Raw genomic sequence first — 15,920 nt, forward strand, 5'->3', positions numbered from 1 at the left:
AGAAAATTGTTTGCTCATAATCTCTTAATCAGCACTTATTCACACATCATGTGCCAGGTGCTGGGTGGGGGGCAATGAAGAGTAAGACTTGGCTCAACACTTTATGTTGAGCCAAAAAGTTACAAAACACAGTGGTTAAGTTGGTGAGCTCTGGAGCCTGTTTTCCCAGGTTTAAATTCAGCCAATCATACTAAGAAAATTTCAGGTATAAGATGCTAAGTGCTGAGGTTCTAATGTAAAACATGGAGATTATGGTGGAAAACACTGTATTGTATAATAGAAATTTGTTAAGAGTGGAACTTAAATGTTCTCACCAAAAATGAAAATAGTAACAAAAAAACCTCCAAGGATAACTATGTGATGGATGTGTTAACTAACTAGATGGGGGAAAACCCTTTCCCAATATAAATGTACATCAAATCATCACAGTGTACACTTCAAATATTTTACAATTTTAAAATAAAATCTTTTAAAAAGTCCTGGCAAATACCTTGTGATTTTATTTGTCAATCAATTAATGTAAAAATAATTATATTTGTATAATATAATTGTGGTTAAACTGACTTAGCAGGGTTCTTACAAAAACAAAGGTATACAAGCAATCGCCCACATGGCCCTAGGAGATCAGGAGCCTGATTTAAAGTTAGTCAGGCAAAGAATCTTGGTCACACTGTAGAAAGAATGATCTGTTCTAAGATAGTCTGTCTTTATTATTCAAACTCCTAGTGCTTAGGAGAACTTGGTATTCCTGGGAAATGTGAGAACTGATCATAGGATAACACACCCTTCCTTAAGCGTCAAACTTCATGTCTTTGTTTAGTAGCAGTCTGAACTAAGCCCTATTTCACCTGGTAATAACACAATCTTCAACACAGAATTATTGATTTTTCATGATCTCTGGGTCTCCGCCTTATCATGCAATCCAAGTATTATAACAGAAATCACATAATAGACTTGAGTTTCCATGTATACATCCTGGCTATTTCTTTAATATACTTTATGTTAAATATAATAGTAGATGTTATGACTAGGAAAGTAGGAATGGCTATTGCAATAAAAAAAGATAAAAAGATTGCTCTACTAAGACAGAAAAAAAATTGCCATTAGGCAGTAAAGGAAGAAGAGACCCAGAAAATTAGCCTTTAGTAAAAAATTGTGGTATCCTAATCCATTGGTTCTCAAGTGCAGAGGTGAATCAGACTCTACTATGCAGTGTGTGTGTGCGTGTGTGTGTGTGTGTGTGTTATCTGAGTCATACCCTGGACCTACGGAATTAGAATCTTTGGGTGGGAGGGAGTAGGTATTAAAGACAGACATGTAAATTTTTAAAAGTTCTCCAGAATTACTCACTCTAAGTTAATCTTTTTCACATTTGTTTCTTCTTGCTAGTTAAAAAATGGAATGTACTTCTCTGGAACCCAGTGATAATTTCACAATCAAACAAATCAGTGTTAAATTATGGTATCATACCACAGCCCTATGGCCTATTACAAATGAAATATTTTGGCCTGCAGAGTATTCTTGGTCTTCGGTGACCCAGTGATTTTGTCCTTGGTGTCATATGTAAACAAATCATTTGCAAGGTGACTTCATAATGGGGTCTCAGGTTCTCATAATGAGTAGAACCCTCAGTTCAAGAGAGTTGAGCCTCCAAGATCTGCTGGGAAGCTCTTGACAGAGGGAACTCTGGTGGATGAATCACATTGTTCCTTTTGGGAAAAGATGAAAACTTTCTTTGTGGCTATTTTGGCTACCAGCTATTTCTCATGTAAGGATTTGTCAAAGAACTTGGGAGAGGGAGTAAACATTTGATTTTCTTCTAAGGGAAGAAACAAGCCAACAGGAACTTTTTTCTAGATGTATGGATTTTTGAAACTTTGAAATTTCTCTCAGAGATGAATTGACTACCTCAACCAGAATGAATCCATTTTTCCATATTCTAAAAACTCTGCCATAAGCGGGTTCAGACGTGAGATATCTTAAAAGATGATCGATGAGAGGTATAGTCACTATTTGACAAATAATTTGTTTTCTTGAGTTGATAATCAATTTCATCTCCCCTCCCATCTCTTCCTAATACTTTCCCACCATACTCCCACACACTGGTATATTGTGTGTGCGTATGTGTATGTGTGTGTATTTAAATTCCTTTTACACAAAGCAGTATTAGCTTCTAACATGGCTTATGATTAGAGCACAACCTGATGTTATCAAATCTCAAGAGAGGGCTCAGCTTTTTCTAATTTACTCCAGCAAAATGGGAAGGGAAACCCATGATGTGAAACTAACTCTGCCAGCGGAGTGGTGAAGTGGAAGGGGAGGCAGGGAGGACATCCAGATACAGTAGCTGAAAGAAGTCAGGCTGTTAAGTAGAATATAAAATATGAAATTCATAGGAATTTTTAATAGTTTAGGTAAGCAGGTGTTGACACAGAGATCCCAAACAGAGGAAGACATTTCCTTATAAGCAGGTAGTTTGGAAAGAGGATAGTTAAGACAGGCAATAGTCAAAAAAGAAGGCAGGTATGCCAGCAGGTAGCCAGGCTGACTATGAAGAACTAGACTTTGTCTAAAAGGGGTCTACACAATGTCTGAGCAGCCCAGATGATCTGCTGCATCCCAGAGACTGAAGCTTGGTTTTAAATTTATTCTGCCTAAAGTAAGAAACCCAAGAATGTGTTATGGTTGAATTCTCCAGTGGGACCCTAAGTGTATTTGGGGAAGTGTTTGGGGAATCAGGCATGGCTAGGCAAATCCTGCATGAAGGAGCCACATATTTTTCTAAGATTTTCATGGTTATTAACTTATATGGGATTCCTTAACGGGTTAATTAACTGGTCACACCTCAATACTACATTTTTTACTTGATCCTTTTCCCTAAACATTTTTGTTTCAGATATTTTTGGTCAACGTCCAGTCAAGGTAAGTTTTCTACTTCTTACATGAGAATGATTTTTACAGCCTTAAGCTTCTAGTATTTCTATAAGGTGGAACCATATTAAACCACATGAAGTTGCTAATATTTGAGCACTTCTGATATACACAATGACAATGCACGTGGTTCAATCTACCCATCTCTGTCAAAATAGATTCTGGGGTAAACCAGGATTCATCTCTGTCTCCACAATTCCTCTATCCCCTTATATACCACTAGCAATGAAAGCTCCTTATTTCTAGTTTTCATTTTTTTTCCTACCTCTAAATTCATTGTTATTGCCTGCATATTAAGTTCTCCTCACCTCTTGCCTGTATATTGCAATGGCCACCCAATGGTCTTCTTGGACTGAGTCTGATACAGGGGTTGGCAAACTATGGCCACCTATTTTTGGAAATAGAGTTTTACTGGAACACAGCCATGCTCACTACTCTATGTACTGTCGCTGGCTATTTTTAGGCTACAACAACAGAGCTGGGTAGTTGCAATAGAGATGACATGGCTTAAAAATTATAAAATATTTCTACCTAGGTCTTCATAGGAAAAGCTTGCCAATTCCTGTATTAACTCTACACTATAAGTGTCGGCCTTCTAAAATGAAAATCTGATTGAGATATCTTTCTCTCTAGAACAGTGACTTCTAGTACTGCATGCTCTTTTTTTTTTTTTTTTTTTGCATGCTCTACAATACCTTCTTTTTGCATGCTCTACAATACCTTCTTCAACTTAGATTCTTTCTTCCTAACAGCAGAATTCCCTTTTCTCACCTTAGTTCTAGGTAATTTAAGCTATTTTGGATTCCATGCTATTTCAATTTTGTCTTTGTGTATATAATTCTCTCTAATCAAATTATCCTTCTTTTCATACTCGTATCCAATTTTAGAAAGCATTTTCATCTTGTAAGAACCCATTGTAAAGATCCCATTTTTTGGTAAAGCCTTCCTAAACAAACCTTGTAGTCTTACTCATTAAAAGAGGAGATGAGAGACATAAAAAGTATTTCCCCTAAAGTTATTTGAGTATCTTCTAATAATATTAGTGATGATTTTAGCTAATTTGACAATGAATATTTTTTATTGCAGTAGTCACAGCTTTTCTTTAAAGCATGTTAGGAAAAAATAGAATTACAAATCCAAGATAATCATGGATATTTGTGTTCAGGATAATTCTAGGATGAGTAGTGAAGTTTAAAAAAAAGAAACCCATTCAACGAAAAATATTTTTAAAGAAAAATGGCCATGAATTTGGAAGGAATTATGAATCAAATAACTGAAATTGGCAAACACTCCTGTCGGTAACAAGGGCCATTTAAGTTTCATAGACAGGGCAGTCCCCTGATCTATGGATATGTGGATATACTGTGATCTGAGCCAATGAAGTAGAAATCTGTGGCAACTCACTCCTTATCTGCTCATTACATGGTGCTCAGGAACTCTCCAAGCCCCCCTTCTACCTATAGATAATTTACTGTCACACAAGTCCTCTAAATCCAGCTTACTCCAACTCTTGGACTATGAAGGAAGAAAAATAAAATGAGGAGATATTAAGGAAATCTCTGCTCACTATTCCAGCCTCTTAATCCCCAGAGGACTGGATGATAGCCAATACCAGAGTGGGACCACGCAGGGTATTTTGATGTGGGCACCACAGTTAAAGGGGGTTTTGATGAACTAAAATGATTCCAGAAGCACTTGGACAGTGGTTGTAGGCATTTTTGTCTCTTCCCAGAACGTTTTTTCCCTTCTAACAAGTTACAGATATATTTTATACAGCTGAAGTTCGGGGCTGTATAGCCTCATCTGCCTTTCAAAGTGGACATCCCAAAGGCTCTGACTGCTGCATTTAAGATAAGGAAGCTTTGATGTTTATAATGTGAAGAAAGACATATTTTATCATTATGTCCTGTCTGCACAAAATAAAATTTCCAAGCACTAATATTTAGAAGCCATTAAGAGATCATTACAGGATAGACAGTTTGACCTGTAAGTTTTGTTTTAGGGCGTTTCATGCAGTTATTATCAAAGGACGTCTATACAAAAGAAACATACATGCTCCATAAGAGTCAGCCCGTTATGTGCTTCTAATAATGTTACATATTCTAATACCTGCGTGTACTGCTTCGCTAACATGTAAGTGAAAACACCATACACAAAACAGAAACTTCTTTTAAGAATCTAATGGGAAGCTGACTGATAATCTATGGAACTGCTGAATCACTATATTGTACACCTGGAACCCGTATAACACTGTATGTTAACTACACTGGAATTAAAACTAAAAACAAAAAACAAAAAACAAAACCCTTCTACACATTTTGGAAAATGTGTGTGAAGTCTTCAAGATGTGATTCTGTAAGTTAAAAGTGTCACTTGGGTTTCAGTTTGGCTGACTGAACATTAGGGGAGGGGTGGGGAGAACCGGGGACTAAACCCCTGGGATTGGGAGCCCCACCTCCAGCCCCAGGAGAGAAGCCACCCTCTATATGTTTTGAACATTAGGCTTCAATAAGAGATTATATGTGAAAAAAATTTCTGTTCCTAAAATGTTTGAAAATCACAGTTGTATGAAAACTCACGCTTTTCAACCCAAGACTAAAGCAGCAAGTCCCAGCACTGAGTCAGAAGGTTGGGTCCTGCCCTGTGGTTGAGCGGTAACTGGGAACTCTGATAAGACCTCCCTACCTCAACTTCTCATCGACACGTCTGAGATAAGATTTCCTGCTTTACTTCCTAAATACATTATGAACACTGACTCTTCTTTCCTGGTATTTTCAAACATACAAAGCTCTTTGCGGCTTCGGGACCTTTGGGCAAACTGTCCTCTCTCCTACAAGAATTTTTTCCTCAGCTTTTCATAGGACTTGTTCTTCTCATTATCTGAGCTTCAGTCTAAATGCATCTCCCTTATAGATGCCTCCCCTGGCCATCCTACCTAAAATAGATTTACCTCTGATAGTTTCCATGTGCTTCTGTTTCCTTCATAATCTTTAGCGTAACTGCCAGATATTTTATTTTGCTGTTTATGTTTGGCCTGTCACCAAAAATAAGCTCCACGAAGTCAGAGGGCAGGTTTGGGATTTATTCTCAGCACTTAATACAGTGTCTAGTGCCAAGTAAGCACCATAAGTACTTGTTGAATGAATGAACAAATGAGCAAATGGGTTCTTAAGGGGGGTGAATGGGACCCTGGGCATAAAAAGCATTTTTAAATTTAAAGCACCCTTTATAAGTAATTCATTTTTTTTTTAGTTTTAGAAGTACTGCATTGGCTTAATCTCTCAGCTGAGTTGGTGGGTAAGACTAAAGGCTCTGACTCTATAGACTAGGATTGAAATTTGAGGTCTTCTATTTAAACCATATGACCTAGAACAGATAACTTAACCTCAGTAATTACCTGAGAAGCTGACTGTGAGAACTGAAAAAGATACTGCAGAAGGGGCCCTTAGCATAACGCCTGTGTCATGGTAGGCCCTCAGTAACTACTAGCCATTAGTGTCCTTGTCTTGCTTCCAACTAGACAACGAACCATCTAGGTGTGCCTGAGGATGAAGGTTTTTCTGGAATGTGAGACTTTGAGTGCTAAAACAGAACAATCTCAGACAAACCAAAATAACTGGTCACCTTCCCATCAATAGGCCTTCCTATCTAGGCCCTAGTTCTCCTTCCATATTTACCAATTCTTTCCTTCACTCAGACATATGATCTATACCATAGTCATCCTCAGCCAGTGCAATGGTATCTTCCAGACAATCTCAAGATCTCATCTCATATGTAGTGGTCATGAATAATCTCATGGCACACACTGAAGTTTCTATTAGGAAAGAAACTGTACAGACTATCCCTTCTCCAAATTTATTTTTAGCTCTTCCCTAGGATCCCATTTCAGGGAAATGAAAAAGAACTTCTCGTTGCTAAGAATTTATCCTTAGGGTGTTATTTTAAAAGCAGAGTGAATAATCAATTTACTCTTTTAGTGTATACAATTCACTGGTCGCTAGTGTATTTAGAGTGTAGAGTGACCATCAACACTATCTAATTTCAGAATAAATTTTATCAAAAAGAAACATGTATCCTTTCTACCATCGCACCAGGACCTGGCAAACCACTAATCTACTTTCTGTCTGTGTGGATTTGCTTATTCTGAACAATTAGTATGAATGGAATCATACAATATGTGACTTTTTGTTTCTGACTTCTTTCATTCAGCATAAGGTTATCAAAGTACATCCATGTTGTAGAACGTATCTGCTCATGCCTTTTTATGGTGGAGTAATAGTCCATTGCATGGCTATACCACATTGCTTTTATCCATTTGTCCATTAATGAGCATTGGGTTGTTTGCACTTTTGGGCTATCACGAGTTATGCTGCTATGAACATTCATGTACAATTTGGGTGAACCTTTTCATTTCTCTTGGGTAAATACCTAGGAGTGGAATTTCCAAGTTAAAAAATAACTCTATGTTTACTATTTGAGGGATTGTCAAACTGTTTTTCAAAGCAGCTGCAACATTTTACAATCCCATAAACAATATATGAAGGTTCCACTTTCTCTACATCCTCATCAACACTTACTGGGTGATACTGTTCATCTTTTGTAGGACAACCATCCTAATGGGTATGAATTGGTATCTTGTGACTATGAGTTGCCTTTCTCTAATGACAAATGATGTTTAATATCTTCTCATGGGCTCATTAGCCATTTGTCTTATTTTCTTTGAATAACTATCTATTCAAATCCTTTGCTCACCTTTTAATAATATTATTTGCCTTTTTACTGTTGAGTTATAGGAGTTCTTTATATATTCTGGATACAAGTTCTTTATATTTATTTGCAGTATTTTCTCCCATTCTGTGGTTTGTCTTTTTTCTTTATTAATGATGTCCTATGAAGTACAAAAGATTTTAATTTTGGTGATGTTTAATTTATCTATTGGTGCTTATGCTTTAGCTGTCAAATCTAAGAAACCGGTGCTTAACCAAAGGTCACAGAGATTTACTCCTTTGTTTTCTTCTAAGGGGTTTATCATTATTAGTTCTTATACTTAGGTCTTTGATCCATTTTGAGTTAATTTTTGTATATGGTATGGGACAGGACATCCAACTTCATTGTTTTGTATATGGATATCCAATTGTCACAGTACCATTCACTGAAGACTATTCTTTCCACCCACTGAATTATCTTAATGTCCTTGTTGAAAATCAATTGTCCATAAATACAAGGGTTTATTTCTGCAGCCTCAAATTCTATGCCACTGGTCTGTATATCCATCCTTATGCCAATATCACACTGTCTTGATTACTGAAGTTTGCCATAAGGTTGGAAATTAGGAAGGGTAGATTCTTCAACTTTGTTCTTTTTTAAATTGTTCTGGCTTATTCTGGGTGCTATCCTTAGAAAATTTTAAAGGTGTTGTCAAAGAATAATGCATAGATCTGTTCAACATAGTAGTTTTAAGAGTAACATACTAGGAAAAAGTTAAATATTCTAATAGTAGATGATGGGTTTCAATAATTTGTAGTACAACTGCAGTCAATACTTCTTGGGAAACAGTCACAGAAAACAACTGTGTCACTGTTTATGGTAATTCTACAAATATCAGTGCTCCAATGCCCTCTGACTCTGCTAGAAATTTAGTATTTTCTAAGGTTTTCATTTTCCAAATTGTTCTTGGACGAGTTCAAAGACAGTAGTAGCAGTGGAGGGAAATACAATTTTCTTAGATAAAATCTGACTCCCTTTTCCTATCATGGCACTGCCACTTAAATATCCTTGTCCACGTTCATCTCCCTGATGTTTAGTACACTTATGCCCTACTGCCAATCTTCTCTTTGTCCTGGTCCAGTTGAGAAATCCATTGCGCTTTTCATGCTTGGCCATTTCAGACAATTCACACATAAGAATTTTCTGAGTCCCCAGCTGTCACATTTATCTCCTTTAACTTGCAGTTTCTTTCTTCTCAGATTTTCGAGGCATTCCAAATCTGGGGCCAGGATGCATTCATGATAAGATGAGGGGACCAAGCACAACTTTACACTCTCTGCATGTGTCTCCCTCCATCCTTCTGGTTTTGGCTCAGGTTCTGCCAGTACGTTACTTATGCAGCCTGGGGCAGTTGGAAGATTGATCTGCTTGGGCAAACCAAAGGCTCTGGCCGAACATTTTGCTTCAAGGCTCATCCTTTTTAAGACATATTTAATAAAAAGAAATTTTACTAGACATTACATATTTAGTTTTCTAAAAATAAGCACAAGACGATGTTAAGTTTAAACAAGGGAAAATATGAGAATACAAAATGATATATATGGTATGATCAGACTTTTGAAAAATATATTCATTTTATATACATGGAACTATAAAACACATTAAAGAGAATACAGGATGGGGATTTTGAAAACTTACAAATAAATGGATGTAACTTCTGTGCTTATTTCAAGCCAGGCACTGTATATGCTACTACATAGTAATTAAATCATTCAATATTCAAAATTATCCTGTGAAGGAGGTATTGGTATTCACTCCCATTTTATAGATAATGAAACTGAGGCTTAGAGTAATTTAGGGACATATCCAAGATCTCATAGCTCACAAGGGTAAAAACCAAGAGACGAGTCTAGAAATCTAACATCCAGAGCCTTTAAGTTAAACTTTGCAATATCTTATGACTAGGATCTTATATTTGGCTAGAGCTTTAGGATTTTTCAGAATAATTTCTCATATTTATCAATTTGTCTCATGAATATTTAATAAGTACCTTGTAAGTTCACGACACTGTGCTAGGTGCAGGAAAAGGGGAAAAAATATACTACGATCATAAATAATGCATGATCATAAAGACTGCTGCAGCTTAGAAAGCACTTTCTCAAACAAGGCACCTGTGAGACCCACACATACTGCCCTGAAGGCAGGAATATAATTATTCCCTTTTTTACATATAAAAAGAATGGATTCCAAAGTTAATTGTTGCCCAATGTCACATAGGAAGTATTTATAGAAGACAAACATTTTTATCATTGCCCAGTAGCTCCTATGTGGCTAGTTTATTATTTTTTTAAAGTGGACCATTTTTGTGGGGCGGGGGCTGCTGGATGACTCCATTGGTAAAGCATCTGACTCTTGATTTCCACTCAGGTCACTCAGATGTGAGTTGTGAGATGGAGCCCTACCTGCAGCTCTGCACTCAACGGGCAGTCTGCTGGAGATTTTCTCCTCCTCTCCCTCTGCCCATCCTCCTTCTCTAAAATAAATAAATCCATGAAAAAAATGGACCACTTTTTCATGAAAAATGCAATAGCAAAAGCCCATTAACTATAATTTAGAACAAAATGTAGTCATTGGCTTGATGTTATTATATTTGGCCAAAAAGGGCAAATATCTTCATTTATGTTTTCCACATTGGTGTCTTTATCTTGCTCTTGACCTCTATGTCCTTTGCCCTAAACAATAAAAACCCTTCCTGCCTGAAGTTCATAGAGTACTCTCAAAGAGTGAGCCTCAAAGAGCTTTCTCAGTAGGTACCCACAGTAATGGCCATTTTACAAGTAAGGCAATTCTGGTTCAGAAAAGTGAAAAAACTTCCTGAGAGTACCTCAGTGAACCACTGTTTGTCCCTCCCTGTACTTCTTAACATACAAGTTCACACATTTGCTAAAAGCTCTAATAATTTTTCACCATGATTGCAAAGTGGAGGATTCCCCAGGGTGAAGGAAGGGTGAGGGGAGAGCCTATCTGTGTAGCTATGGATTTTCTGTAAGTCAGGGGTTTATAAATCAAGGCCTCCCTTCCCTTAAAATCCTCACTGGAGTACAGCTAGGTTAGAAGGCTTATGTTGCATATAAATGGTCTCTAAATATTTATATCAATTTCTCTTAGAGCTTTGAAACTCACTCTTCGTATTCAGTACAATGGAAAATGCAAAAAGACCGAAAAAGTCTGGGATGTGACATGATTTTCCTTTGTCAGGAGTGAACCCATCTGAATTAAGCATCGTTTTTCCTTCAAAAAGTGGAATTCATGGTATTACTTTATTTTCAAAAAATTAATAAATCTTATCCTAATGGAAAGCCCCTTTTTAACTTGATATTTTTAATTAGATGCGCCAGAATTGTGTTTCTAGAAATAGACAGCTGAATAGAAAGTGAACCCTGACTTTGAGCAACTCATAGTCTGATAGGCTAATTGGACAATTTATTCATTTATTCGGTCAATATTCTTTAAGTACTCATAAGACTGCAATTTGGTTAAATTCTGGGACCTCAATGGTAATCAAAACAGGTCTATGTCCTTGTGCAGTTTACAATCCAGTGAGCAAACAAGAAAATGAATGCTATTTAAAAATATGTGGGGAAGAAAAAAACCGCATGACTTCTAGGAGCCAATCTTGGCATTGTTGCAGGTTAGCCTCCTCTAGTAGCTAGGCCTTGATGTCCTGTTTAACTTAAATAATTTCATGGAACATTAACACCCAGCAAAGCTGCGATGACTCAAGACAAAGACAGTACTACTCCATGATCACACCTGAACAAAGGCTAAACTTGAACATTATGCAATCTACAAAATGCCAAACATCCCCTAACTAGACTAATGTAAGTGACTGCTGCTTCTCCACCAATTACAGCTTTAGCCTTTGGCTATTCTTCCTTCTTTCTAAATAAGACTTTCTGAGATCTCAAAGCTCAGAAATGCTCCACTCTTGAGGGCATGCAATCTACAGCAAAGCCAGTCTTCCTTAAATTTTCCCCCAATTAGTTTAACAATCCCAAATCCTACAGTAAATGTTTCCTAATACCCTTTTACTGAGCTACCCTGTGACTTCCCATGTGCATTCTCCCTCTCCACAACAAATTATCAATGCAACTTGTTCAACTCAAATGTTCCTGGTGTTCTTCAGCTGAAGGGCATTGACAAATGCAAAACTTGAAAGTGGCAACAATATCATGCCTGTTGCTCAAAACCCTCTTTTTTCACTTCTCTTTCAAGGCATTGAGAGGGGCAGGAAGAATATGAAAATAGGTGGTATTTGAACTTTTAAGGGATAATGAATGTTTTATTCATTTATTTTTTCATTCATTGACTCATATATCTTATTCCAAAAATACTTAAAGGTGAGGGATATTATTCAGTGGATTCAGAAGTACAGAGTGGAGGGCAGCTCTCTGAGAACAGTCATATAAAGATAACACTGACCAAAAGAGACACATTTAGGTTTCTCTGGAACCTTCAGGTGGGATTAGGATACCCCAAGTAACACTGACCTCTCAAGAATACTTCTTTCCCCATAGCTCAAACTCTCCCTCCGCTTCCCTCCACCCAGAATGACACGTGAATGACCTCTTGTCATGTTCTACTTGACTCCCTGTCTCCATAAGGAATGGAATGAAACCCTTCATGAATGAAGGAAACCCTTCATTTCCATCCCCATTCTCAATCACCATCCCCTAATGATGGCAAGCTCAGTCTGATCTCAGGATCTAAAACAAAACAAAACAAAACAAAGGAACCCATTTATTCTCCACTAGCCTTAAAGAATTTAAGAAGCTCTAGTTCATTTCTCAGGTAAATCCAAGTCCATCTTATCGCCCTTGCCCCGCAAGGACAACAAGACACCCTGGTTCGGATGCATCTTCTCTCTCTCTCTCTTTCTCTCTCTTTATTTCCGCAAGTCTACACACTTATATACGCTTACATGACCAATCAGCGAGCAGGGTACAGGAGGGAGCAAATCAGGCTGTGCACCTAAACGAACAACTTCGCTAGCAACCAATGCTGTTTACTTCCTCTTAGGGCATTCTGCTTAGTCTCATGAGGCAATCCTCACCTGGCAACTAGCCAGGCGCCATCTTTTAATGGGGGAGGCCGCCCTGGCCAGGGGCCTGCCTCCGACACATCTGATCTCAGAATCTAAAAAACAAAACAAAAGAAACTCATTTATTCCCCCTTTGCTTAAAGAATTTAAGAAGCTCTAGTTCATTTCTCAGGAAAATCCAAGTCCGTCCCCTCTTGGTCAAACCTAATGAGCTTTATGTTGAGTAGTACTATTCTCATAAGAGCCATTAAAATATGTGTCTGTGACTTCTGCTTGTCACAAAGACTGGAGTGGTCCTACTGGCATTCCATGGACTAAGGCTTTATAATGCACTGAAGAGTCCTACACTGTGAAGAAACAACCCTTCCAAAATGCCAATGGTGCTTCTATTGAGAAACATCTCACTCACAGATGAAAAGTATCATCTCCCACCCTGCCTCTTCCTGTGCCCACACCGGTTGTCAGTAATCAATGATTGTACATTCCACTGAGCTCTGTGTGGCCTCAAAATCTTTCTCAACATAACAATCTAGGCATGCCTTGCCGATCAGATTTGCCATGGAAGACAAAAACCAGTCTCCTTTTTAAGACCAAGGAAGCTTCATGGTTCTCGAGATGAAGTCTTCATCTGGTACCTTAGTCTTATCCCATTTCCTATGCCTGTAGCCATGTGATTATTTGACTGCTCTCCTAGTCCTAAGCCAAGGGCCCCATGAGGGAGGTAAGCTCTGTGGCTGGGATCCTGCACCATTCCCAAAAAGTGTCTCTGACAGTAAATGCCAGCATGCTAGTATTCCCTCTCTGGGGGAGAAAAAAAAGAAAAGGAAAAAAAAAGGTCTTCCTCCTAGCACAGTGAGGGAGCTACACCCTCTAGTGGGGAAACCACATGTAACATAACCGACTTTGTCAGAGTAACAGCAAAAAGAAAATCCATGTGTCTGTTGGCCATCTGGATGTCTTCTTTGCAGAAATGTCTGTTCATGTCCTCTGCCCATTTCTTGATTGGATTATTTGTTCTTTGGGTGTTGAGTTTGCTAAGTTCTTTATAGATTCTGGACACTAGTCCTTTATCTGATATGTCGTTTGCAAATATCTTCTCCCATTCTGTCAGTTGTCTTTTGATTTTGTTAACTGTTTCCTTTGCTGTGCAAAAGCTTTTGATCTTGATGAAATCCCAGTAGTTCATTTTTTCCCTTGCTTCCCTTGCCTTTTGCGTTGTTCCTAGGAAGATGTTGCTGCGGCAGAGGTCGAAGAGGTTGCTGCCCGTGTTCTCCTCAAGGATTTTGATGGATTCCTTTCGTACATTGAGGTCCTTCATCCATTTTGAGTCTATTTTTGTGTGTGGTGTAAGGAAATGGTCCAATTTCATTTTTCTGCATGTGTCTGTCCAATTTTCCCAGCACCATTTATTGAAGAGGCTCTTAGCGAAATAAGTCAAGCAGAGAAAGACAACTATCATATGATCTCCCTGATATGAGGAAGTGGTGATGCAACATGGAGGCTTAATGGGTAGAAGAAGAATAAATGAAACAAGATGGGATTGGGAGGGAGACAAACCATAAGTGACTCTTAATCTCACAAAACAAACGGAGGGTTGCCGGGGGGAGGGGGTTTGGGAGAAGGGGGTGGGATTATGGACATTGGGGAGGGCATGTGATTTGGTGAGTGCTGTGAAGTGTGTAAACCTGGTGATTCACAGACCTGTACCCCTAGGGATAAAAATATATGTTTATAAAAAACAAAAAAATTAAAAAAAAAAAAAAAGAAAAAGAAAATCCAAATCAAAGTGACTGAAATTGAAAAAAAAAAAAAAAACAAAACAAAACTGTGTGTGCGTGCGTGTGTGTGTGTGTGCGCGCGCGCGCACATCTGGAAAATCAAGAGGAAGCTCTGACTCGGGCATGGCTAGATGAGAGTTTCAGAAAAAGTTGCCAGAAATTTTTCTCTCTGTTTTTGGGATCTATGCTTGCTTTGAAGTCTTCATTTTCAGACAGACATCAACCACCCCACCCCAGATCTAGGCAGATCTAGGTGGTTCTGCAGATTGTGGCAGATCTAGGTGGTTCTAGACTTAACAGCTTCAGTAGAAGACAGATTTCCTTTCCTGAAATTTCTAATAAAAAGTTTGAGCCTTTCCATACTTCAAGCTCTATTACAAAGTTACAGTCATCAAGACAGTATGGTATTGGGGCACCTGGGTGGCTCAATGGGTTGAGCCTCTGCCTTTGCTCAGGTCATATCTCAGGGTCCTGGGATCAAGCCCCGCATTGGGCTCTCTGCTCGGCAGGGAGCCTGCTTTCTCCTCTCTCTCTCTGCTTGCCTCTCTGCCTACTTGTGATCTCTGTCTGTCAAATACATAAATAAAATCTTTAAAAAAATAAAAAAAGACAGTATGGTACAAGCACAAAAACAGACACAGAATAGAGAGCCCAGAAATGGACCCTCAACTCTATGGTTAACTACTAATCTTCGACAAAACAGGAAAGAATGTCCAATGAAAAAAAGACAGTCTCTTCAACAACTGGTGTTGGGAAAATTGGACAGCCACATGCAGAAGAATGAAACCGGACCATTTCCTTACACCACACACAAAAATAGACTCAAAATGGATGGAAGACCTCAAGGTAAGGCAGGAATCCATCAAAATCCTTGAGGAGTATACAGGCAGCAACCCCTTTGACCTCAGCTGCAACAACTTCTTCCTAGAAACATTGCCAAAGGCAAGGGAAGCAAGGGCAAAAATGAACTATTGGGACTTCATCAAGATAAAACACACAAAAGCTTTTTTCCGTTGTATGGAAGATCATTTTTAAGACACTTGAAACTTTCTACTATAGTTTACAGAGCAAATTATTTTATTTTTATTGTCTTAGCGTGGAAGAGCCGATTTCTAAAACAGGATTCGAGTAGGTAGAGCTGTGTGGCTGCGGAAAGTTGGCCCCAGGATCCGCTGCGGGGAAGCACCAGCCTGCAGGGGTAACCTCGCACAGGGGACACTCTGAGGGAGGCAGGAAGCCACACTCCTCCGTCTGCCAGGTGTGAACCAGGAGGAAAGATGCATTTCCTGAATGAAAGACGTGTCTGCCAAAAAAACAAAAAGCAAAGGAAACAGTCAACAACACCAAAAGACAACCAATAGAATGGGAGTAGATATTTGAAATGACCTATTAGAGAAAAGGCT

General features: G+C 38.4%; 1 protein-coding gene across 4 annotated transcripts; it reads left to right on the plus strand.

Annotated features, from left to right (window-relative positions):
• The first annotated feature begins 1,633 nt into the window (after positions 1 to 1,633).
• Positions 1,634 to 10,982, plus strand: LOC131831333 (ovomucoid-like). 4 transcript variants are annotated; one of them, XM_059173449.1, is made up of 4 exons: positions 1,634 to 2,000; positions 2,897 to 2,922; positions 4,934 to 5,064; positions 10,807 to 10,982. In XM_059173449.1, exons 1-4 carry the CDS (start codon positions 1,994 to 1,996, stop codon positions 10,880 to 10,882), a joined length of 240 nt encoding a protein of 79 aa, XP_059029432.1. In that variant the 5' UTR covers positions 1,634 to 1,993; the 3' UTR covers positions 10,883 to 10,982. The 4 variants fall into 4 exon arrangements, 2 of the variants coding, with proteins under 2 accessions (XP_059029432.1, XP_059029431.1); XM_059173448.1 differs by having other exon boundaries at positions 1,634 to 1,768; XR_009353601.1 differs by lacking the exon at positions 4,934 to 5,064.
• The last annotated feature ends 4,938 nt before the right edge of the window (positions 10,983 to 15,920 follow it).

The sequence above is a fragment of the Mustela lutreola genome, chromosome 5 (genome assembly GCF_030435805.1).
Source record: "Mustela lutreola isolate mMusLut2 chromosome 5, mMusLut2.pri, whole genome shotgun sequence".
Lineage (NCBI taxonomy): Eukaryota > Metazoa > Chordata > Mammalia > Carnivora > Mustelidae > Mustela > Mustela lutreola.

Coding starts and splice junctions, on each gene's coding strand:
- LOC131831333 (XM_059173448.1), top strand. CDS start 1,723: ATGAAAACTTTCTTTGTGGCTATTTTGGCTACCAGCTATTTCTCAT. Junction 1,769..2,896: donor GGCTACCAGCTATTTCTCAT/GTAAGGATTTGT, acceptor TTTTTGTTTCAG/ATATTTTTGGTCAACGTCCA. Junction 5,065..10,806: donor GTGTACTGCTTCGCTAACAT/GTAAGTGAAAAC, acceptor AATTTCTCTTAG/AGCTTTGAAACTCACTCTTC.